At 61.2% G+C, this 21133-nt stretch overlaps 3 protein-coding genes across 6 annotated transcripts; 2 read left to right on the plus strand and 1 right to left on the minus strand.

Moving 5' to 3' along the window:
- Positions 1–629: 629 nt before the first annotated feature.
- On the plus strand, positions 630–6349 carry ASB6 (ankyrin repeat and SOCS box containing 6). Of its 2 annotated transcripts, XM_087823030.1 has the most exons (6): positions 636–805; positions 2292–2476; positions 3341–3447; positions 3538–3646; positions 4659–4745; positions 4886–6349. In XM_087823030.1, exons 1-6 carry the CDS (start codon positions 693–695, stop codon positions 5551–5553), a joined length of 1269 nt encoding a protein of 422 aa, XP_087679156.1. In that variant the 5' UTR covers positions 636–692; the 3' UTR covers positions 5554–6349. The 2 variants fall into 2 exon arrangements, with proteins under 2 accessions (XP_087679157.1, XP_087679156.1); XM_087823031.1 differs by lacking the exon at positions 3538–3646 and having other exon boundaries at positions 630–805; positions 4886–5085.
- NTMT1 (N-terminal Xaa-Pro-Lys N-methyltransferase 1) lies at positions 6284–12443 on the minus strand. Of its 3 annotated transcripts, XM_087823032.1 has the most exons (5): positions 12361–12443; positions 11339–11419; positions 8982–9187; positions 7968–8220; positions 6284–7233 (listed from the first exon to the last, which is right to left on the minus strand). In XM_087823032.1, exons 3-5 carry the CDS (start codon positions 9141–9143, stop codon positions 6977–6979), a joined length of 672 nt encoding a protein of 223 aa, XP_087679158.1. In that variant the 5' UTR covers positions 9144–9187; positions 11339–11419; positions 12361–12443; the 3' UTR covers positions 6284–6976. The 3 variants fall into 3 exon arrangements, with proteins under 3 accessions (XP_087679158.1, XP_016052116.2, XP_016052117.2); XM_016196630.2 differs by lacking the exons at positions 8982–9187; positions 12361–12443 and having other exon boundaries at positions 11339–11750; XM_016196631.2 differs by lacking the exons at positions 11339–11419; positions 12361–12443 and having other exon boundaries at positions 9046–9124.
- Positions 12444–15374: 2931 nt separating this feature from the next.
- On the plus strand, positions 15375–20801 carry C12H9orf50 (chromosome 12 C9orf50 homolog). Its single transcript, XM_087822569.1, has 6 exons — positions 15375–15844; positions 16398–16514; positions 18261–18421; positions 19893–20058; positions 20228–20402; positions 20694–20801. The coding sequence occupies exons 1-6, from the start codon at positions 15375–15377 to the stop codon at positions 20799–20801; spliced, it is 1197 nt and encodes a 398-aa protein (XP_087678695.1).
- The last annotated feature ends 332 nt before the right edge of the window (positions 20802–21133 follow it).

The following is a 21133-nucleotide window of genomic DNA, read 5'->3' on the forward strand; positions in this document are numbered from 1 at the left end:
ATGTTGAATCATAAGACACATCGGATTGTCTTTAAATGTGGCTCTAAACGGATTTTCCTGCCCCTGACAACCCTGGTCTCTGGCAGGTGCCAGGTGGAAGAGACTCCCAGGCCCTGGGGGGGCGGGGGGCCCAAGGCTGGGATCGGGCACACCTCTTCACAACAGATATTCCAGAACCATGAAGCTGTAAGGGCCCCACCGTGGGACTCGAGGTTGGGGAGGTGCAAGTACGTGGCCCGAAGAAGGGTGGTCCTAGGCTTGGGGGCGCCAGGCTCGAGTCAGCACTGGCCGGGCCGTGCAACGGGCGGAGGTCGGATGGCGCCCGGCGGCCGGGGGCGGGATCGCAGGGCGGAGCGGGGCCGGGCAGGGCCGGGCCGGGCCGGGCCGGAACCGGCGGGCGCGCCTCCCGCTGCGAGCAGCCTGGGCGGCAGGTCCGCCGGGCGCCTCCAGCTCGCGCTCCGGGCCGCGGTCCTCCCAGCCCGCGGGGGGCGCTGTCGCCGCCCGCCGGCCCCTCCTTCTGCGCCGGCGCGGCCCGGAAGTCGGCGAGTCACTTCCGGCGCGGAGCAGCGGGCCGGGCGGCGGAGCGGCGCGCGCGGCGGAACCAGCACAGGCCGGGCCGGGCTCGGGCCGCCGTTCGCGCTCGCTCCTCGCGGCCCGCGGGCGGGAGGCCTCGGCGGGCTGCGGCCGCCGCGATGCCGTTCCTGCACGGCTTCCGGAGGATCGTCTTCGAGTACCAGCCGCTGGTGGACGCGATCCTGGGCTCGCTGGGCGTCCAGGACCCCGAGCGGCAGGAGCCCCTGGACGGGTAACGCGCCTCCGCCCTGGCGCCGCTGCTTATCGCGGGGCGGGCGGGGCGTCTGGGTCCCCACCTCGCATGGGAGGGACCGACGCGCAGGCCGCAGTCGCGCGGGCTCCTGCCCCCCCGGTGCCGGGCGGGGGGCGCTGCAGGGCCGTGTCGGTGGGGCCCCTGCCTCGGTGCCCACCCTGCGCCTTGCCCGGTGCCCTCCCCCTCGGGTTGCCGAGGAGCAGGGTGGCATCTCCAAAGGCCTCGGTTTTTCTCCCAGAGCAGCGCGAAAAGGGAGCTTTCTGTGGCCGAGTTAGCGTTTCGTCCCGACCCGAGTAGGTCTCCGTGCACCGGGGGGAGGGTGGCAGCGAGTCATCAGGGCCCGTCAGGGAGCCGAGCAGAGCCCCCAGCCCCCCGATGGTGCTTGTGCGCTGGAGGAGAGAGACTGAGGGTCATGTGAAAGTAGCTAGTATTTCAGAGGAAAGGGGGTCGGCTGTGTGTTTGGGGGGGTCCGTTGGAATTGCAAGCACAGCGGTAGTTACGCCTGTCTCCTGGGACTGGTGGGAACACAGGCTCTTCCCCGCTGTTCTGTTCACTTTGAGGCTTGTTATGAAAAGGCTGTGCAAGGTGTTTCCTTAACTCCAAGGCTGTTCTGGGGGGTGGGGGGTGGCGGTAGGGCAGCAAAGGGAGGCTGCGTGGCCTTTTATAGTCCCTGAATGTTTGCTTGGCACCCGTGGGGCACCGGGCACTCTCTAGGGCTGGGGGATAAGTCAGAGTCCTGCCCAGGCGGTGAGGATGGAACCTTGGTCCCAACAACTGAAGGGGTGCAGATGGGTGAGACTAAGGGGTGCAGGGAGTGGGGAGCACCTGTGAGGAAGGGAAGCCTTACGGAGACGAAGAGATGGGTGTCTGTGAAGGAGCTACGTGCAAGGACTGTCCACGGGCCTGAACTGCTGGGGAAAGTCATGGTGGTTCTTAGTGGTCAGTGTGCTGGGGGAGATCACAGGACTGGGGCTCAAGGTGAAGAGCCTTGTGTGCACCCAGCCTTTGGAAGACTGGGAGAGACTAACTGCCCCTGTGAGCAAGCAGGGAAAGAGGGCTGCCTGGGCTGGGCTGGTATCCTCTGCAGCTCAGGGACAGTCGTTATCTGAGGAAGGAGTGTCCATGTCTGACTTTTGCTCCTGGCCACAGGGTTCCCGTCCATCCCAACAGCCCAGGTAGGTGAGGCTCTGTACCCAAGCCAGGGACCAGGTTCTCTGCAACTTGGAAGGAGGCTGGAGTCTTTCCCAGCCCTTTCTCAGCAAACCTGAGGGGTTCACTCCAGTTAAAGGTCTGGCCTGACCCCCCCCCACACACACACACACAGACTTTCTGCCCCCGAGAGCTAGGACCCTGCCTGGGGTGGTGATGACAGCAGGAGACTAAAGGCCACCCACCTACAGGGTGCCGAGCCAGCTGGTCCCACAGCTGTTCCCACCCTCAACTGGCCCACCCCCTCCTGCCCCAGGCCCAGTTACGCCCCCAGCGAGGAGGAGAGACGCATCCTGGTCCTCACCGAGCTTCTGGAGAGAAAGGCCCACTCTCCGTTTTACCAGGAAGGTGTGAGCAATGCGCTGCTGAAGATGGCCGAGCTGGGGCTGACCCAGGCAGCCGATGTCCTCCTGCGGCATGGGGCCAACCTCAACTTTGAAGGTCAGAGGGAGCCCCGGGGCTGGAGTGGACGGGTGGCTTTGGTGCGACCCTGCCCCAGGTGGGCGGCCAGCCTTTCGGGCTCTGCCTGTCCTCTTAGGAGATACTTCCCTCGTTTATTTCATGGGTGATGACGAAGGAAACCGACACTGGGTGGCCTCCCTTGTCCCTGCTTTTGTTAAGGGGAAAATGCAGCTGCCGGTACTGCACCCAGCAGTAAGGGAAGGTGGTTTCCTGCCACTTGCCCTGAGCGATCTTGCATTTTTGTTCCCCCCATAGGAAGAGGGGAAGCAGGCAGGCCACACCGGGCCTAAATCACAGCCAGGCTGTGCTGGCTTCTAGCTTGTAGATCCTGGGGCGAGGGCGGGGGTGGTGGTGGTGGTGATGGTGATGGAGCCGGTTTCCTTTCCTCTGGCTTCCCCCCTGGGAAGGCAGGGTCAGCCAGGAGATGTCCCAAATGGGGGTCTGTGCTGACACAGGAGGTGGCCAGGCATGTCTCCTCTCCCCATGTGAAGACAGGCTCAGAGGCTGCTGGGCTCCTGGAGGGTCAAGTTGCTGAGGCGGGGGCCCCATTCTGAAGTCAGGCACTTGGAGACCCAGCTTTGAGATCCTGGCTGGCATTGCCAGGCTGGAGAGGCTGTCACTCTGGGCATCCTCCCAATAACCTGAGGAGATGTATGATCCCATTTTACAGCAGAGGAAACTGAAGCCCAAACAGGTTAAGTTCGTGCCCACTAGAACACCCAGGACCTGAACCTCGGTCTGACCCAGATGTCGCACCCGATGCAGACAGCTGTGTTCTGACTTTCGGGAGGTGGGAGTGCTGGGCCTGGGCAGGACCGACGAGAGCTGTGTCTTTGCCCTCAGACCCGGTCACCTACTACACGGCCCTGCACATCGCCGTCTTGAGGAACCAGCCTGACATGGTGGAGCTGCTGGTGCGCCATGGGGCTGACGTTAACCGGAGGGACCGGGTAAGAGCCAGCCAGCCTCCTCGGAAGGGGGTATGCAGTAGGGGCACGAGCAGCCTCCCAGGCCAACCTGGTTGTGCTTGCTTGGCTCAGATCCATGAGAGCAGCCCCCTGGACCTGGCCAGCGAGGAGCCGGAGCGCCTGCCCTGCCTGCAGCGCCTCTTGGACCTTGGAGCAGACGTCAACGCAGCTGACAAGCATGGTGGGTGCCTCCCATGAGAAAGCAAGACAGCACTGAGCCCAGGTGCCTTGTGAGGGGAGCTGAGGTACCCCGGTCACAGGTGGGGAGGCTGGTTGCAGCCCGTGTGCTGGCACAGCATGGCCTGGTGTGTGCAGGTGCAGTTTGCTGACTTGCAGATGCTTTAGAGAGAGTGCAGTCGGCCCCACGTGGCCCCTTGATGCTGTCGGGCGGCGGGGGGGACCTGGAGATGTGTGCTCTCAGCTTCTCAGGGAACTGTGTCTTCCTGTCAGGAGAGACGCAGCCAGATCTTGGGCAGCATCCCAGGGTCCAGAAAAACCCTGTCCTAGCCCCTCTGCTCTCAGTTTTGTGTGGCTGGAGAGAATGGCCAGAAAGCAGCCATCCTCAGGCCTAGCTGAGCGGTCCACCCTTTCCATTTTATTTATTATTATTATTTTAAATATATATCTTTGACTTCAGAGAGAGGGAGAGGGGAAGAGATGGAAACATCGATGAGAGTCCTTGATCGGCTGCCTCCTGCACGCCCCTGACTGGGGATCGGGCCGGCAACCTGGGCCTGTGCCCTGACCGGGAATCGAACCTCAATCTCCTGGATCCTAGGTCGATGCTCAACCGCTGAGCCGCGCCCGGCCAGGCATATTATTATTATTATTATTATTATTATTATATTTTTTATAATTCTTACCACAGGATATTTTTCCATTGCTTTTCAGAGAGAGTGGAAGGGGGGCAGAGAAAGAAACATCGATGTGAGAGAGACACATCGATTGGTTGCCTCCCACACATGCCCCAACCTGGGCCAGGGATCCAGCCTGCAAGCAAGGTACATGCCCTTGGCCAGAATTGAACTCAGGACCCTCAGTCCGCTGGTCAACGCTCAACCACAGCTAAGCCGGCCAGGGCGGCCCATCCTTTTCAGAGCTCGTGTTCTAATCTGAGTGTGTCTCTCCCTCCACCTCGGGTCGCCCTGCTCTTGGCTCCCTGGCCTCCCACCCTCTCTCTCTCCCCTCCTTAGGAAAGACCGCTCTGCTCCACGCTCTGGCCAGCAGCGACGGCGTGCAGATCCACAACACCGAGAACATCCGGCTCCTGCTGGAAGGAGGTGAGGCTCGGCCCCAGGTTGCCCCGGCTGCCTGCTTTCACAGGGCACTTCAGGTCCTGCCGGCTTGCCCCGCCCCGCCTTGCGTTACTTTAGGGCTTACGGGCCTCTCCCACCTTCTGTTGTCCCTGCTGCTCTTTCAGGGGCAGACGTCAAGGCAACCACCAAGGATGGGGACACGGTGTTCACCTGCATCATCTTCCTGCTGGGTGAGACCGTGGGGGGAGATGAAGAGGAAGCCCAGGTGATCAGCCGCTTCTGCTTCCAAGTCACGCAGCTGCTGCTGGCCCACGGGGCCGACCCCAGCGAGTGCCCGGCCCACGAGTCCCTCACACACATCTGCCTCAGGAGCTTCCAGGTGCACTTCCCGCTCCTGCGCTTCCTGCTGGAGTCCGGGGCCGCCTACAACTGCTCCCTGCACGGCGCGTCCTGCTGGTCGGGCTTCCACATCGTCTTCGACAGGCTCTGCTCGCACCCAGGCTGCGCCGAAGATGAGAGCCATGTGGACCTCCTGCGCAAAGCTGAGACCGTCCTGGATCTCATGGTGACTAACTCCCACAAACTGCAGCTGCCTGAAAACTTCGACATCCATCCTGTGGGCAGCCTGGCAGAGAAGATCCAGGCCCTGCACTTCTCCCTGAGGCAGCTGGAGAGCTGCCCCCCACCCCTCAAGCACCTGTGTCGTGTGTACATCCGGCTCTACCTTCAGCCATGGCCTGTGGATGCGAAGGTCAGAGCCCTACCTCTACCCGACAGGCTGAAGTGGTACCTCCTCAGTGAGCACAGCAGCCCCGTGGACGATGACATCTGACCACTCCCAGCTGAAGGGAAGGGTCTGGGCCCTCAGTCAGCCCGTCGGTGGATCTAAGTACCTGCAGCAGCCTTGGGGGAACCTTTGGTCCTGCCTGTTGGAAGGCGCAGGCTGGAAATGGGACTTACCCTGGTACAGAGGGAGCCTGGCAGCTGCCATCATCCCAGTGCAAAAGGCTTGTTTTTTTCAGGGAGACTGCCCCCCGTCCCTTTGGCAACAACCCCAAGTTCTCAACCCACATGGGAAAAAATGACAAGGTTTAGATTTGGGACGAGTCTGAAGGGAGTGGTGGGCATTCCCAGAAGCAGGGTACTCCAAGCCTCGGTCCTCTGGGAAGCTGCATGGAGAGAGCTGAAGCCAGGAGGCTGGGTGGGCCTCTGCTGGTGCAACCCAGTCGAGGCCCTTTATTCCACAGCAGTGCTGGTGGTGGGCTGGGGAGAAAGCTGAGCTGAGCTGCCTCCTGCTGGCCTCTGCAGCTCAAGCCAGGCCACCTGCGGCCCCGCCCACCAAGGCACTGGCTGTGCTCTGGTGGCCCCTTTGTGCCAAACCCAGGGTCTTGGGACCATGCCTTCTGCTAAAAAGCAATCATGCACGACCAGGGACAGCCCTGTCCATTGTCTGTCTGAGGGAGAAAGCTGCCAGGATTGAGCTGCCTGTCCCGCCTAGTGCTGAGCCCTTGCAAAGCTGTTTTTGTCACGTTGGTCGCTGTGAATTGTGTAAATGCCTCGGAGTTAAGCTAAGGCGCTAAAGGACATATTTATATTACCAAATTAAACCAATTTCTCTTGGCCTTAAAGGACCTTGCTAACATTCCCACCCCCAGTTCAGGATGAAGGACCCTACAGCATCCCAGAAGTGGTCAGCACTGTCCCAGGAGAAAAGCACCACTCCAGACGGGGCCTTCAGAGCACAGGGGCTCGCCCTTTTTATTTTTAACTGAAAGCATTCGCCAAGGAGGAGCCACAAGGCGTAGCCAAGAATGAGGCTCCAGGCCTCTCCCCTTGCTGCAGGCTGTTGTGACGGTCACATTAAGGACACCAGGACCCCATTACCAAAGAGGACTTGGGACATGAACTTCCCACTTGCTGCAGGTACAGCAGCTGCTCCTCTCCCCCGAAGTAGTGTCCCCGGCCCAGTTCAGGGGGTTCTCTTCCAATTAAGGCAGCCGGGGGCCTGTGGCTGGAGGCCTGGTGGAGGTCAGAGAATCCCGCTTCTCACGGGTCACCTTGTTTCCACAGGCCTGCACTGCCCAGTCATCCGTACTCCCTGTTGGGTCCTATTTTTAAAAAGAACTTGTGTACTGAGTGGCAGGTATATTTAGTGGCCTCACTCAGCACCTGTGAACCATCGACATGGAGCCTCTGGATGGCGCCTGGCTGCCAGCTCCCCACCCTGCACTGGTCCCTCCTCCTGCCAGCCCTGCTCATCTCAGGGCCAAGCTGTAGACATGGTAGATCTCGTCCGGAAGGTTCTCCTGCCGCTCTTCAGCCAGGAGGCTGAGGCCCGCGCTGCGGACAATGCTGTGGACCACCTCGAGGGCCCGGCACACGCTGCTGTCCACGTCGTCCAGGATCACGCCCTCCTGGGCCATGTTGTCTTTGATGACGATGACACCATTAGGGCACAGGCCCCGCTTGCAGCGCCGCAGGAACTCAGCCAGGTGCTGATCGGTCAGGTGGCCTGGGGAAGGCAGAGGCGGGGGCTCTGGGGGTGGTGCACACACCCTACTGGGTGTCCTTGCAGCCACTTACTGGCTCAGCTGAGCACTTCATGTTAACATAAGGGCTGCCCTGGCTCTCAGCATCCCGAGGGGTTTACTGAGCCCCATTTCATGTAAGAGGAAACTGGCTCAGAAGTCATGGGCCCAGGGCCATCATGAGGGATGCAGCTGAGGTCTCACCCTGACCAGATGACCCAGGCCATGCACCAAACAGTTCCTTCCCCACATTAAAACTCCAGACAGGCTTTCTGGGACCACAGAATACAGGACCCTGGAGGGGGTGGCTGACCGCCGGGACAGTAGCCTGCTGCCAGGTCAGCAGGCTGAGGGTGCAGGACGGGCTGGCAAAGCCGGGCTCCTCACCGCCAACAGCAGAGACAGCCAAAGCTTCAACGTTTTTCCTCTTATTAAAAAAAAAAACAACAAAAACCTTCTATAAAAACTCCATGGTCATTTAAAATTGTTTTACAAAAAACTGCCCTCCCCCCCAACGGGCAGCAGCATGTATGGAGTTAAAGGAAATGTGGGAGGAGGTGTGAGCCTCCTTGGTCCTGGGAGTGCTGGGAGGATTGGAGGAGTCCCCCGCCCACCTGCTGTGGGAGTGCTGGCCCCAGGGCCTCAGGGGCACTCCAGTCTCTGCAGAGGAGCCATGCAAGACCCTGCAGGACTGAGGACACGGGAGGCGGATGCTCACCTATCACCCACTGGATCCAGATGACGTCGTAGGAGCCAGGCTCGGGGCTAAAGTCCTGGAGGCCACAGCAGAAGTAGTTCCTCACCCGCTTGCCCTCCTCACCCAGGTAGGTCTTTGCTTTCACCAGGAAGTCCTCCGTCACGTCTACCATGTCCACCACCTTGAAGAGCGGCAGGAGCAGCCGCTTGGTGATCCTGCCGATGCCGGCACCACAGTCCAGGGCGCAGGAGGTGCCTGTCCTGTTGGGGCCTTCCTACAATGCAGGGAAGGCGGAGCTGCTCAGGAGGTGAGAAAGCCAGGGGACCCTGTCTCTGCGGAGGGGCCGGTCCCCACGAGATGCCGCAGTTACTCAAATCTAAACAGCACAGGCTGAGCCGACACCAGTGGGGATGCCAGTGGGTGTGAGCATGACATCATTTTTCTGGGTCACAGATTTCTAAAACGAAAGCCAGCCTCCACTTTTAGGTGCTAACCTGAATAGGTACATTTATCTCTTCCGAGACCCTGTTAAGATGACAGCATGGAGAACATAGGTAATCAGGGAGCACAGGGTTGTAATGAATGTGGATGATCGGAAGTGGGTGGAGACACTGGGTGGACTGGGGGGGCGGGGGCAGCCCCTGGTGCTCGCTAAGGGAGAGGCAAGGGGACAGAACCAGGGAGGCTCCAACCTGGGCAGGGGAGGCAGTGGGGTGAGTGACTAGGAACCCGCCTTCAACAGAATAGCTAACACCTGTGGCCCAAATGCCCACCAGAAGCCATAGAGCAAAGGTTTTGTCCCTGGAAAAACTGAACAAGTTAAAGGAAGACCATTCAGTTCTGGCAGCAGGGAGACCCCCAGCGTAATGGCCAGCTCCTGTGGGGTAACCTTGAGGCAAAATCCACAGTCCACAAGCAGCCCGCCGCCCTCGAGGCCTGGGTGGTAGACACCAGCAGACACCCGCAGACCTTGCAGCTGTACAAATCAGGGTGCCAGCCACACCTCCTTCTGGAGAGCATCCCGGACCTGCCTACCCTCAGAAACCTCTGCAGGAACTTCCGGGAGCTGCTGATGTCGATGCTGGAGATGTGGCCGTACCCCCCAAGCATGCCGTCCACTGTTGGCGGGACCTCCTTCCAGTACGTCTTGGCCTTCAAGTAGAACTGTTTCTCGTCTTCTATCACCTCGCTCGTCATGCTGTCCCCAGCCACGTCTCTCTCAGGCAAGCTCAGCAGCGCCCCTGAATAAGGGAACCAGCCTGGTCAAGGGCCTGTCCCACACGGCGCTTCATTGGTCACAGTCCTGCCACAGAATGTCCAGTGACCCCTACTCTGCTGCCAACCCCTTGGAGGACAGTCCTTCTGTCTCTTGCATTCAAGTCATTTTACAAAGCTATGTTCACAGAGCAGGGGACCCAGAACCCTGGCTTCTAGTGCTTTGCTTTCTCTACACACCACCTAGCTCGGTGCCTGACTCCAGGGGACAGAATCTGATCTGCACGTGAGAAAGGACCGAGAAGCAAGGGGCCCATGCCTGCTATAGTGGGCATCGGGGCTGACGGTGGGAGGGGCCTGAGCAGTCCCCATGCCTCCCTCCCTCACTGCTCAGCACAGAAGCACCCTCACTGTGGGATCCAGTCATCACAACTGGCCAGGACTCTGCCAGGCACCGTGCTGTGAACAGGGCGATGGAAACAGCTCAACTCAATCGCAACTGTAAGGGCTGTGAAGTCCAGGACCCTAGAAGGGCACACTCTAGAAGGACCTAACTCCAGCGGCGTCATGGAAGGCCCCTGGGGAAGTGCCATCAGATGAAACAGTGAATGAGGGAGAGTTCACTAAGCAGACGGGGCAAGAAGACTGCCCAGGAAGAAAAGAGCCTACACAGGGCCCTTGCAACAGGAAACTCAAGGTCCTAGGGGTCACGTTTAGTAGTTTAGATTTCACCCTAAAGAGCAGTGAGCTTGAACTACTATGGGTTGAGCAGGGAGGACATGAGATGTGTGTTTCTGGAAGACTGTTGGCAGCTGTGTGAACTACAGGGGCAAGAGCCAAAGCAGACTTTGATAGGAGTGTCACCAGATGGACAAAGTACCAAAAGCAACAGCAGGGGCCTGGCAGCAGAGCTCAGGCCCCCCACTCTGCTCAGAGCAGGAGGACAGCTCCACCCTCAGCCAGCAGGCCACATTTTGCCCGGGAGGGACATTAGGATCTCGCTCTACCCTGAGGCCCTGGCACTTGTGACAAATGTCCACCCTGGTAGGTGCTGTTCTAGTTGCTATGAGGCTGGTCAACATTGAGTCTGACCCCCAGAGCTTGCAGTCAGTAGGAGACAGGGCAGAAACGAAACCAACAAAAACATGGGGAAACAATGAAGACTCTCACTGAGTCAGACAGTGCCGTGGGAACCCAAAGGCTGAAGGCATCCTTCCCGAATGGCGGACAAGGCAGCGGCTGAGAGAAGGTGACACCGAGGCGGATCCCACGTGGCACACAGGTATTCAACGAAACATGCACTTCCCAGTTAAGTGGAAAGAATAAACCTGGGGCCAAACATCGGGCTCTCCTCTCTGCCTGCCTGCCTGCCTTGCCTGCCCTCCCCGCCCTCCCCGGATGCAAGCTTCCTGGGGCAGGGCCATTACTCTGAAAGCCATTAGTCCAGCACCTGATACCAGGTGGGTGTTTGCTAATTGGTTGTTGAGTGAATCAAAGAAAGCTTTGTGTAGTTACAGCCAGTTTCCACTTTTAAGAAAACCCCACAGATAAAAATCTGACTCTTCAAAACTGGTAACACTGAAGGCCATTACCGACAATATAATTTTTTGCTTTACCAAAAGCCTTATAACATGATTCCTTTAAATGTCAAGGTCCCTGAATAATCTAATTTACAAGAATTCCACTTACAGGCAGATTCTAGGAAGAAGCCAGGGGAGGCACATCAAGGCCGGGAAATGGCAAGTATAACTCTGACATTTGTTCTAAGAGCTGATTCATTAGTAAACGTGACTCCTGGGGCCCAGTCTACACTCTGCAGGAGCTGGAGGGAGCAGGGTGATGGGTCCAACAGCACGAAGTCCTACACTCTGCCCATTCCACAGTGAGGAGCCGGGCACACCCTGGCTATGTGCGCTCCAGACTCGCTCGGAGGGAGGAGAGGAGCCCTTTGCTCATAGGGGACCTGCACTCCTCTCAGGTGGAATGTACCAGCCCATCCTTCATGGTCATCCGGCCACCTCCCCCTCCAAGGTGTTTAGGGCAAAGCCTGGAGAGCTGCCGGGACCGACCGTGGGAGAGACTGTGTTTGGACTGTCACTGTCAGTGCCAGGAGGAGTCACCTCATCCTCTCAGCCATCTGTCTAGGAAACAGGAGGCCGGAGCCCGCCTGCAGTTACCTCCTCCTCGCAGCCTGGACAGGGCCTGAGCTCCGTGGATCTGTGCGTCCGCTGCTGGACATAGGAGAACGGCAGGACGCTCTATGGAAAAGAAAGGGGGGAAAGACAAAAAGATTAGGGGAAAATGCTAAAAACAAGGGTCAATCCTGGCTCTGCTGCTGTGTAAGCTCCTGTGAGACACATAACCGCCGTCACCAGAGTTGCTGCATCTATGAAACGGGAGCAGCTATACCGACTTTAGGGGAAGGCGGCGATGACACGTGGATGTAAAAGCTAAAGTGACCCTACAGCGCTGGGTGAGACATTTCTGTCGAAGGAGATCCTGTCAGTTCTCTCAACTGTGAAGATCAAAGAGAAAAACGGACGTAAGCGCCTGTAGACTGCAGAGCGCGGGACGCTCCCGGGGCGACCCCCGTTACCGCTGCGGGTGCAGGTCACAGCGGGTCTGCGGGGGGGCTCCCCATCCCGCGACCACAGGCGGGCCGCGAGGATTCCCGAGGTGCTCTGTGCGCGTGGCCGCGGGGCTCCCAGGGCAGTCCCCGCGCGCCCCCAGCCCTCCCGCAGCCCGTGTGGGCGGACTGTCCCACTAAAGCCATGACACGCCCTCGCACTCGGGAAACCGGGCACCCGGGCGTCCTCCGCGTCAAGCCCCGGTCCCCGGGGGCCTCCCGCGCGCGGGGCAGAGGCTGCACACCCGGCGCCCGCGTCACGCAGCCGGGCGCCCGCAGAGCCCGGCCTTCCGCCGACCTTGTCCCCAAGGTGCCCGCGGCCCGGGCGACCCCGCGTCAGGGCGCGTGGGCCGGGCCCCGGTGAGGCGGGACAGCAGCGCCCCCGCCCCGCCCGCTGCTCCCGGGGAACGGGGCCCCGGCCCGGGGGGCCCCGGCAGCCCCCGCGGCCCGCGTCCGGCCCGCAGACCCGCCCCGAGCGCGCACGTGGGCCCGGGGCGCGCGGCCGGCAGGGCCTCGGCGCCGAGGCAGTTGGGGTCCGGGCCTCCCCGGCCGCCGCCCGCCCGCCCCACTCACCCCGGGGCGCTCCCGGGACGAAGGACGAGGCGGAGGCGAGAGGGCGGCGGCCACGACGCCGCTGGAGCCGCCGCCACCGGCAGACCTCGGCCGCACGCACGACCCGCGGCGGCGCCACCTTTGTCCGCCGCGTCACTTCCGGGGGCGGGGCGGGCCCGCGCTGGCCCCGCCCCGCGACCGCTGGCCCCGCCCCCGGCTCCCGGCCTCGGCGGACTCGCGCGTCTCCGGGGGACGCCGCAGGCTTCCAGGGGCGCAGGCAGCCCGTTTGGACTCTTAAATAAAACGAGTGTCCTGTGGCTGTCCCCTGGGTGAGGAGGGGGAAAAGCCTTATTCCTCAAGTGCCACCCATAACAGTGGGCATCTTAAAATAATACACAGACCCAAAAAGAAGAAATGAGAAATACCCTTGGCAGTGCCAAGGGGTTGGCACCCCAATAAGCAGAACAAGTCCATGAAGTTTCCATGCCAAAAAGATTGCCCTCCCCGAGGTCCCTCCCACATAACAGAAGCAGCCTTGATGGAGACGGGGGTTTGCAGGTAGCTAGACCTGGGGGCTCTAAAGCCTCAGCCTCCTTCCTGCCAGGCAGGAGCAATACCCGCTCACCGGCCGGTGCCCTGAGGGTAAATCCGTGCGATGCTGCACATCAGTCCGCAGCCCTGCACTCGCGGAGGTTACGATGACAACATTCATCCTCGGTTCATTTTTCCCAAACTCACATCCTGGTCTCAAATCGCCAGCACCTTCCTCTGGGTGTTGCACACAGGAGGCGCTTACAGTGTGTTTATTAATGAAGTGAAAACCACATGGGGGTGCTGGGTCCCCCAGGTCTGTTTATGTCCATAGTATTTGGTGTCCTCTCCAGGCCAGACCTGGGTCCCTTCCCAAGCTTCATTTTCCCAAACTTCATTTTCCCTGTCTAAGGGAAGGAGATACATCCTGGGTAATGTCAATTGCTGGGGATGTCTATAATCTTATTTGGGGGGGCAGCAGCTCTGAGCATAGCTGTTTTAGGGGTGCCTAAAAATCCACTCCTGCCTTTACTTCCTGCCCACAGAAGAGGAAGTCCCTTCCCTGCACCTGGACTCCAAGGCCTTTCCAGGTCGGGCCAGCTCCCTGACCTCAAAGCCGCTTGCATTTCTCAGTTCCCAAACCTCAAACATAGTAGTTGTTCAATCACTGTTTACAGCAGGCAAGGGCTGGAGAGCTCCTTAGGAATCATTGGGTCAGCCTGATGTTCCCCCATCCATTTTTTAAAAACTCACATACCCTTAAAATAAATATTTCACCTTTCCTACCTAATCTTCTAACTTCCCAAGCAGGTATGCTCTGCCATCCCTGGCTGAGGGGTATTTGCAGAAATAGAATACATAGGCCCTGGCTGGTGTGGCTCAGCTGGTTGGGCGTTGTCCTGTGCACCAAAAGGTTGCCAGTTTGATTCCTGGTCGGGGTACATGCCCAGGTTTTGGGCTCAATCCCCAGAAGGCAGCCAGCCAATCAATGTTTAGCTCTCACATTGATATTTCTCTCTCTTTTCCTCTCTCCTTTCCTCTCTTAAAAAACAAACAAAAAAACATAAAAAATTTTTTAAAAAGAAATAGAATACATAGTCTGTGATGCTTCCTCCAGGCAGACCCCTTAAATTTATTAGTCTTTTTTAATTTTCATTTTCAAATTGTAAATTTACACCCCGCCAGTGAAATTACTGGTCCAAATTACCCTTGTCCCCCCACTCAAATGTCACAATTCAAGCTTTTCCCCCACAGTCTATTTTTCCAGGGAGCCCTGACCAAGGAGAGACTTCTCTGGCACCAAAAGGCACCCAGAGGCGAAGCATGGACTCGAAGTTGATTCTCTTACATTCCAGGCCCGCGGCATTGGCACTGCCCAGCCTCCCGCTGGGCACTCCCCTTCCAGAGCCATGGGCCCCAGCATAACCCACCTGGGCCTCCCTGCTCTGGGCCCTCCATCCCTGGTCCCTGGCTCGGGCCTGGCTCCCCTGGTCAGGGGTTCCACCCCCCACGCCCCTCCTTGTGACTGCAGCCTTGGCATCCAGAGCACAACAGCCCCGCCCTCTGTCCCCAGGCTTCATCACCCACTGCTCCTCACTGCCTTGGGTGAGGCTGGGGATCACAATGACCCTGAAGAGGCCCTGGAGGCAGCAGGGAGGGGCCCCGCAGAGGGACCAGGTGGGGAAGATGGGCTCTCCCAAGCACCAGCCACCTGTAGGGGGCTCAAACCTCACCGGGACCTTCGCTGGCCCCGCCCCGAAGCCCCACTAGGGTGAGTGTGCCACGGGGGGCCAGCTCAGAGCCCAGGGCATCTGGGAGTGGGGTGCAGTGAGGAGGAAGCAGGCTCGGAGACTCCCCCCTCTCCCAGTGTCAGAAGCTGGGGGCAGGTCTGGGGTCCTCCCAAAGGGAGAGTTTGTTAAACATATGTGCCTCGGCCCCCACCCCAAACCCTCTAAATCAGAATCTGGGGCATCTGTATTTTTCACAAGCTCCCCACCTGGGGGGGGGCTGGGAGCCCCAGCAGGGGCCGGTGCTGAGCGGGTCTCTCCTTCCCAGCAGGTCCCAGGCTTCCCAGCTCGGGCAGGGCGAGTGCTCGCGGCGCTCAGCCTCCGGGACTGGGCCGCCCCGCGCGCTAAGCGCTCCGCACCGAGGCGCCTCCAGCCCGCGCAGGAGCGGGGCCGGGCCGCAGGCGCTCTGACCCGCGCCCCTCGCGCCGTCATCGCCGTCGCAGCTGCCCGCGTTTGTTGAGCGCCCGCCACGTGCCTGACGCCCCCTGAGCCAACGTCACAGCGACTCAAAAACCAAAAAAAAGGTGGGTCTTCTTCCCGTCACCTTTTTCCAGGTTAGGAAGCAGAGGCTGGGCGAGCTCTATCCTGAAGCCGCTGGGGAGCCCGCGATGATGTCACCCCCAAGCCGCGCTGCCTCGCTCTGGGCACGATGGCCCCGGGGGGCACCCCGCGCCCCCACTGGCGCGAGGATGCCCTGAGCTGACCGCGCGGCCAGACATGCCCCGGCGTCGCCGCAGCGCCCGGGCCCAGGAAGGGGCGCCCCGCCAGGGCGCGCGCCGCCGCCGCAGACACGGCGCCCGGAGGTCACCGCGCTCGCGGGCCTCGTGGGGCGGCGCCGAGTGGTGGCCGGAGTCGGGCGGCGAGTGCTGGCCCGCAGGCTGGGGGGCGGCCGCCCGCAGCCCCGCGCCGCGCCTGCCCCCCGTGGGCCCGCGGGGCAGGGCCGGGCTGAGGCCGCCGCTGTCCCCGCCGTCGGCGCTGCTCGAGGCCGGCGCGCCCGGGGCGCACGGAGAGAGCGAGGAGCCGCCGCGGAGCCGGGCGCCGCAGGCCAGGGACTCCCTGCGCACCCTCCTAGGAGAGCTCCTGGGGGGCAGGCTCCGGGAGCTGCTGCGCCGGCTCGGGGAGGAGCGGGCTGAGCCGCTGCAGGCACCCAGTGAGGCCCGCGCGTCCCCAGGGGCTGGGCGTTCCTGGTGGGGAGGCCCCCGCCCCGCCTTAGGGGGAGGGGGAGAGGTAGAAACACCACGCACCCCCTGGGGATCAGGCCCGCACCCCAGGAACCGAACCCCGGCCGCCGGGCTCCCAGGCCGCCGCGCCCCCGCTGCGCCACGCCCGGCCCGGCCCCCGCGCGCGTCTCTCGGGGAAGACGCTACTTACTGTCAGCTGCGCGCCCGCCGAGTTCCCGCGACCACCGCTGGGGGGCGGCCTCCCCCTGCCCCTGTCGTAGGGAGGAGGCCACCGGGGCCCCCGGCCCTAGAACCAGGCGGACCTTCCTAAGGACCGTCCCCAAGCAAAAGGCACATAACGATTTCCACCTCCTGGCTCCCTGCAGCCTCAGAATCGCAACATCCAAGGGGGGTGTCAGAGGACTGGTGGGGACACTCTCCTCGGTGTCCCAGCTGCTCCATCTTCCCCGACCTGCCGTAAGTGTCAGTGACCTGCTGGCGGGGACAGGGTTGCCACCGGTGCTCCCAGGGTGGGGGACCCTGGCCACTCATGCCCGTGTGTGGCCTGTTTCTCTTCAAGGTGCCAGTCATCGGACTTCCAGAACAGCCTCGAGAACACTTTGCTCCATCAACTACCTACGCTGGGGCCGCTGAGGGGCGACCACCCGCAATTCACCAAGGTCAAAAAGGCCAACAGGTGAGCTGGGGGGGGAGGCAGGGGAGGGAGAGCACCTTTCCTTCCTCTGGATGTACCTGTCTGTCCACCTATTCATCCACCCGTGTGTGCGCCCATGAATCAGGCCTTCTGCGGAGCAGTCATAATCCGTCTCAGTCCACCCGCCGCCCTCCTAGCCAGCCGTTCGTCGCTTCACAAACCCCCACAATTCTACCCATGAACCCCACTTGTAGGCGAACCGTCTACAAATCCTTCTATCCGCTTATAAATCCGGGGTGCTACCCATCCCTAACCTAGCACGAAGCCACTGCGAGTCTACGTACCCGTCCGCATAACTATTACCCGTTGGCGCAGCTGCCCACTCTGAGCGCCAGCGCTTCCCTCCGACCCTTTCAGTAACTCACCCGTCAGTCTGTCCGTCTGCCCGCCCACCAGTCTCCCGTCCTTTTGCCCGACCCACGGCTCATTCATTTCTTCTTCTAACGCGTACTAGGTTTCGCTGCATGTCAAGGACTGGGGGGGAATTAAATAAGGGACGGGGGTCGGAGAAGGGCCTGGGCGTGGGAGCTCCCCTGGGCTTAGACACCATCACTCTAACGGAGGGGGAAAGGGTGCAGAAAAAAGTCCTCCAGCTTAAACCGGGCGGAGGGCGGACTGCCCACGAATGCAAAGACCACGGAGAGTAAATATGTGGCACACATACCACCCCTCCTAACCCTGGACCGTGGCAGACAGCGCCCATGGATCACAGCACTTTTCGCCGTGGAGCTCAGAGCCCTTTCTGACACCGTACTCAGGGCAGAGGCCACCGACGGGTCAGAGTAGGTGCCGGAGATGGGACGCGTTTGCCGCCCCAGGAACTTGCAGTCACTCGGGCGCAGCAGGGTGCTTTGTGGTCTGTTTCACCTCTTCATAGCCCCGGATGGGGGCATGACCGTGATCCATGGCACAGATTTAAAAAACGTAGCTCACCCTGGCCAGAGTGGCCAGGTTCCTGGTCAGGGCACAGGCCCGGGTTTTGGGCTTGATCCCCTGCAGAGGGGTTGCAGGAGGCAGCTGATCGATGACTCTCTCTCATCATTGATGTTTCTCTCTCTCTCCCTCTCCCTTCCTCTCTCTGAAATCAATAAAAGCTTTTTTAAAAAAATAGCCCTCCCTGGCCAGTGTGGCACAGTGGTTACAGTGTCAGCCTGTGCACCAAAGGGTTGTGGGTGCGATTCCAGCCAAGGGCATGTACCTCGGTTGCAGGCTCGATCCCCAGCCCCAGTCAGGGCTCGTGGGAGGCAACCAATTGATGAATCTCTCTCTCTCTCTCCTTCTCTTTCTCCCTCCCTCCCACTCTCTCCAAAAATCAATGGAAAAAATATCCTCGGGAAAGGATTAACAACAGCAAAGAAAACCGTAGCTCGAAAGGGTTACAATGGAAGCCAGGGCGGCCTGAGTCCTGAGTTCATCTCTTATCTATGGGTGCCTGCTCTGGAACCAGGCTCAGACCTTGCTTCCATCCCTGGGTGCTCTGTGCCTGGGTTTCCTCATCTGTAAAATGGGAACAGTAATCGTGTCCCGGAGTCATGCCGGCGTGGTGGGTGCTGCAGGCCGCATGCCTGGGCCTGGGCCTGGGCCTGGGCCTGGGCCTGGCGGGCAGGAAGTGCTCAGAAAGGCCAGCCGCGGGACCGGCAGGACCACAGCGCGCTCCAGCCTGGCGGGTGGGTGGGGCCCAGGGCCTCAGGCCCAGCCCTCCCCTCTTGCTCTTGCCTCTTTCCGCAGTCCCCACGGCCCACAGGCCCCCAAGCTGAAGGCCACGCTCACCCACAGCTTCTCGGGAGAAGGCTCAGGACACCGCAGGCGGTGCTGCCCCTTCCGAGTGCGATTTGCTGACGAGACCCTACAGGACACAGCGCTCCGCTACTGGGAGCGCAGCTGCGCGGGTGAGCAGGCGGGCGGGGCCGGGCTCTAGAAGGTGCAGCTGGGGCCTGGGAGGGCACAGGCTGGGGCCTGGGGCCTGGGAGCAAGACGCCAGCCTGCGGGCGGGGTGCCTGAGCTGGCCCCTCCAGAGGATGTCAGGTGACCTCCAGGGACCCAAGCGAGGGTCCGAGGTCTGGTCGAAGTGTCCAGAAGCAGGTGGCACCAGGCCGCAGCCTCGGTGTTGGACCAGGAACCTGGCTGGCCCGGCCTCGCTACCCCTGAAGGACTTCCTGCGGCCGAGGGTTCCCACAGGCCGCATCTGCGCACCTTGGAGCCGGCACCCGCAGCCTGCTGACCCCACGTCTGGCCCCCACGTGGCCTACAGGGGCTGGAGACGGCCGGGAGCATCTTCCCTTATTGGTGAAAGCGGGGCGGTGCCTGGAAAGGTCCCAGAGCTTCAGCCGCCTCTTTCTGGGGAAGACCCCACCCCCTCACCTGGTCTGGCCAAGAAGCTGGGGACCATCAGGCCAGGTCCCCAGCAGGTTTGCTCTCAGCAATCAGGGTTGAGTCGGTCAGGTTGACATAGTTTCCGCTGTCTTCTGGTGTCAGGAGGCAGGGAGAATGGTGGTCCTTGCTCTGGTATAACCTTCACCAAAGCGCCCTTTCTCCACCTGCCCGGCCTCCTCTCTTCTCAGGACCCAGCCACCCCCAACATCAGCCTCCAACAGCCAACAGCCTGCATCTGTTTTTTTGAGCACCTACTGTGTGCAGTTTCGGGAAACAACTGCCCCAAAGCCTAGCTGTAGGGAAAGCCCTAAAAATCAGAACCTTCGCCAGTTCAGGTGGGATCCTACCGGGCTCCCTGAGGGCCACAGAAAGCTGCAGACAGAAGCTGTGATTTTGCCCAACTTCTAGTTGTTTGATGGGGAAGCCAAGGCCCCCAAGAGCAAATGACAGAGCAGCCAAGAACAGAAGCCAGAGGGGCCCCGGCCACTCTGGGAACCCAGGGAAAGGAGTTGCCCGGAGAAACAGTTTCATGTAAATGGCAGTTGACTGGCACCGGAGAGCTGTGGTCCCACCCCGGGCGCCAGAGTGGGGCTCTGCGGGCGTTTCCTGCCCCTTCCACCCTCGGGATCCCTGACCAGTTGGAAGGGCAGCTGTTGGACAGGAAAGACTGCCAGCCTCCAGGACGCCCTCCATCCACCCTCTTTGGGTTTCCATGGTGGGGTGACTGGCCTTCACACTGTAGACAAGGGGGGCCGTTTGGGGCTGGAGCAGGAGTGGGTGTGGGGGCCATGGATCGGGTGATAAAGGCAGAAACTGTCACACAAGATAGTTTAAAACCCGAGCCTTCTCCGGAGGCAGCAAGAGAGGGAGACATGGGTTTCCATGGAGACTGGCTCTGCCAGCCTTGCCTGCCAGAGGGAGGAGGGGAGATCTGGAGGGGGGAGCGGCCCCTCCCGGAAGAGCTCTCACGGTGCCCTCTCTCCCCAGTCCGACAGGGCATCGCCGACCACAGGCCGGCCGCCCAGCCGACGGCATCGGAGCGAGCACTTGGGAGCATCAGGAGATGGCTGGAGAGTTTGCCCAAAGCCCTGCACTCCAGGGCCAAGGAGGAGGCCATGGCCAGCTCCCCATTCAGCTGGGACTCCCCCGGCCTGTGAGGTTCAGGGGAGGGCTGGGGTTCACATGCACTGTCCTCCTCGCCCTGAAGACCTCACCGCCCAGCAGGGGGCAGGCCAAGGGTCTGGGCCCTTGAGGGCCCTGCCAGCCATGGGTGGACCTGGGAGTGGAGGTCCATTCAGCTCACAGGCTCCTGTGCGCCTCAGGCCCATCCGGGAGCTGCAGAGCCACCTCTCTGAGGACACCTCCATGAGCAGCAGCCGGCCCTTTATCGCCAGGGCCGCCGCCCAGAGGCAGCAGAGAGACAGCAAAACCCTCCTGGGCAGCCACAGCATTCTCGACCAGACGGGCAAATCGCCCTGCTCCTGGAGCCAGAAACTGGTGAGTGCCTGCGGGCCGCCGGCCACCTGGCGCACCTGCCTGGTGGGTGGCAGGGGTGCCAGCTACACACTTGGCCAAGGGGTGGGCTCTGGAGCAGGGCTGCTTGGTTCAGGTCCCAGCTCTGCGCTTGCACACGGCCTTCCCCGTTTGTTTCCCCGTCTGTAAAATGGGGTTGTGTCTGCCCCCTAGCGCTGAGGCGCAGAGTCCCCCTGGGCCCCGGGAGCCTGTCTCCTGCCCAGAGCCCCCTACCCGGCGCTCGGCAGCGCCCAGCTGGCCTCCCTTCTCCTCCAGGAGTCCTTCCTGCCCCGCTTGGAGACACACACGGCCCTGAAGCGAGGCCGGCCGAAGGGGTACCAGCTCCTCCTGCCTTCCGTGGTCCATCAGCAGGCCCAGCGCTGAGTGGCCTCGGGAGCCCGGGCCCAGGCATGGACACGGCCAGCGGTGAGGAGGGGCCTTCCTCGCCCCGCAAATAAACGTACATCCCCGGTGCTTGGGACCTGCTGCCAGGTCTCTCACCCTACAAGCCTCTCCTGGTTGCTGGTCTCCAGGGTTCCTGAACCCGCAGGCGTGGGGGCGGAATCGCAGCGGAGAGGAGGCTGATGGGTGGGGGGCAAGGTACCCTGCGTGCCCACGAACGTTCGTCTTCTGGACCCCCCAGGCCAGGCTCACACCAGCGGGCCCCTGGCCGCAGCATCTGGGTGGCCCGGCCAGATGTTTCTCTCCCAGTCCTG

This window comes from Miniopterus natalensis, chromosome 12 (assembly GCF_054644295.1).
Source record: "Miniopterus natalensis isolate mMinNat1 chromosome 12, mMinNat1.hap1, whole genome shotgun sequence".
Classification (NCBI taxonomy): domain Eukaryota; kingdom Metazoa; phylum Chordata; class Mammalia; order Chiroptera; family Miniopteridae; genus Miniopterus; species Miniopterus natalensis.

Coding starts and splice junctions, on each gene's coding strand:
- ASB6 (XM_087823030.1), top strand. CDS start 693: ATGCCGTTCCTGCACGGCTTCCGGAGGATCGTCTTCGAGTACCAGCCG. Junction 2,477..3,340: donor GGCCAACCTCAACTTTGAAG/GTCAGAGGGAGC, acceptor CTTTGCCCTCAG/ACCCGGTCACCTACTACACG. Junction 4,746..4,885: donor CCGGCTCCTGCTGGAAGGAG/GTGAGGCTCGGC, acceptor CTGCTCTTTCAG/GGGCAGACGTCAAGGCAACC.
- NTMT1 (XM_087823032.1), bottom strand. CDS start 9,143: ATGACGAGCGAGGTGATAGAAGACGAGAAACAGTTCTACTTGAAGGCC. Junction 8,221..8,981: donor TCCTGCAGAGGTTTCTGAGG/GTAGGCAGGTCC, acceptor CCTGCATTGTAG/GAAGGCCCCAACAGGACAGG. Junction 7,234..7,967: donor CTGGATCCAGTGGGTGATAG/GTGAGCATCCGC, acceptor TGCCTTCCCCAG/GCCACCTGACCGATCAGCAC.
- C12H9orf50 (XM_087822569.1), top strand. CDS start 15,375: ATGCCCCGGCGTCGCCGCAGCGCCCGGGCCCAGGAAGGGGCGCCCCGC. Junction 15,845..16,397: donor CCAGGGGCTGGGCGTTCCTG/GTGGGGAGGCCC, acceptor TTTCTCTTCAAG/GTGCCAGTCATCGGACTTCC. Junction 20,059..20,227: donor AGCTGGGACTCCCCCGGCCT/GTGAGGTTCAGG, acceptor TGTGCGCCTCAG/GCCCATCCGGGAGCTGCAGA.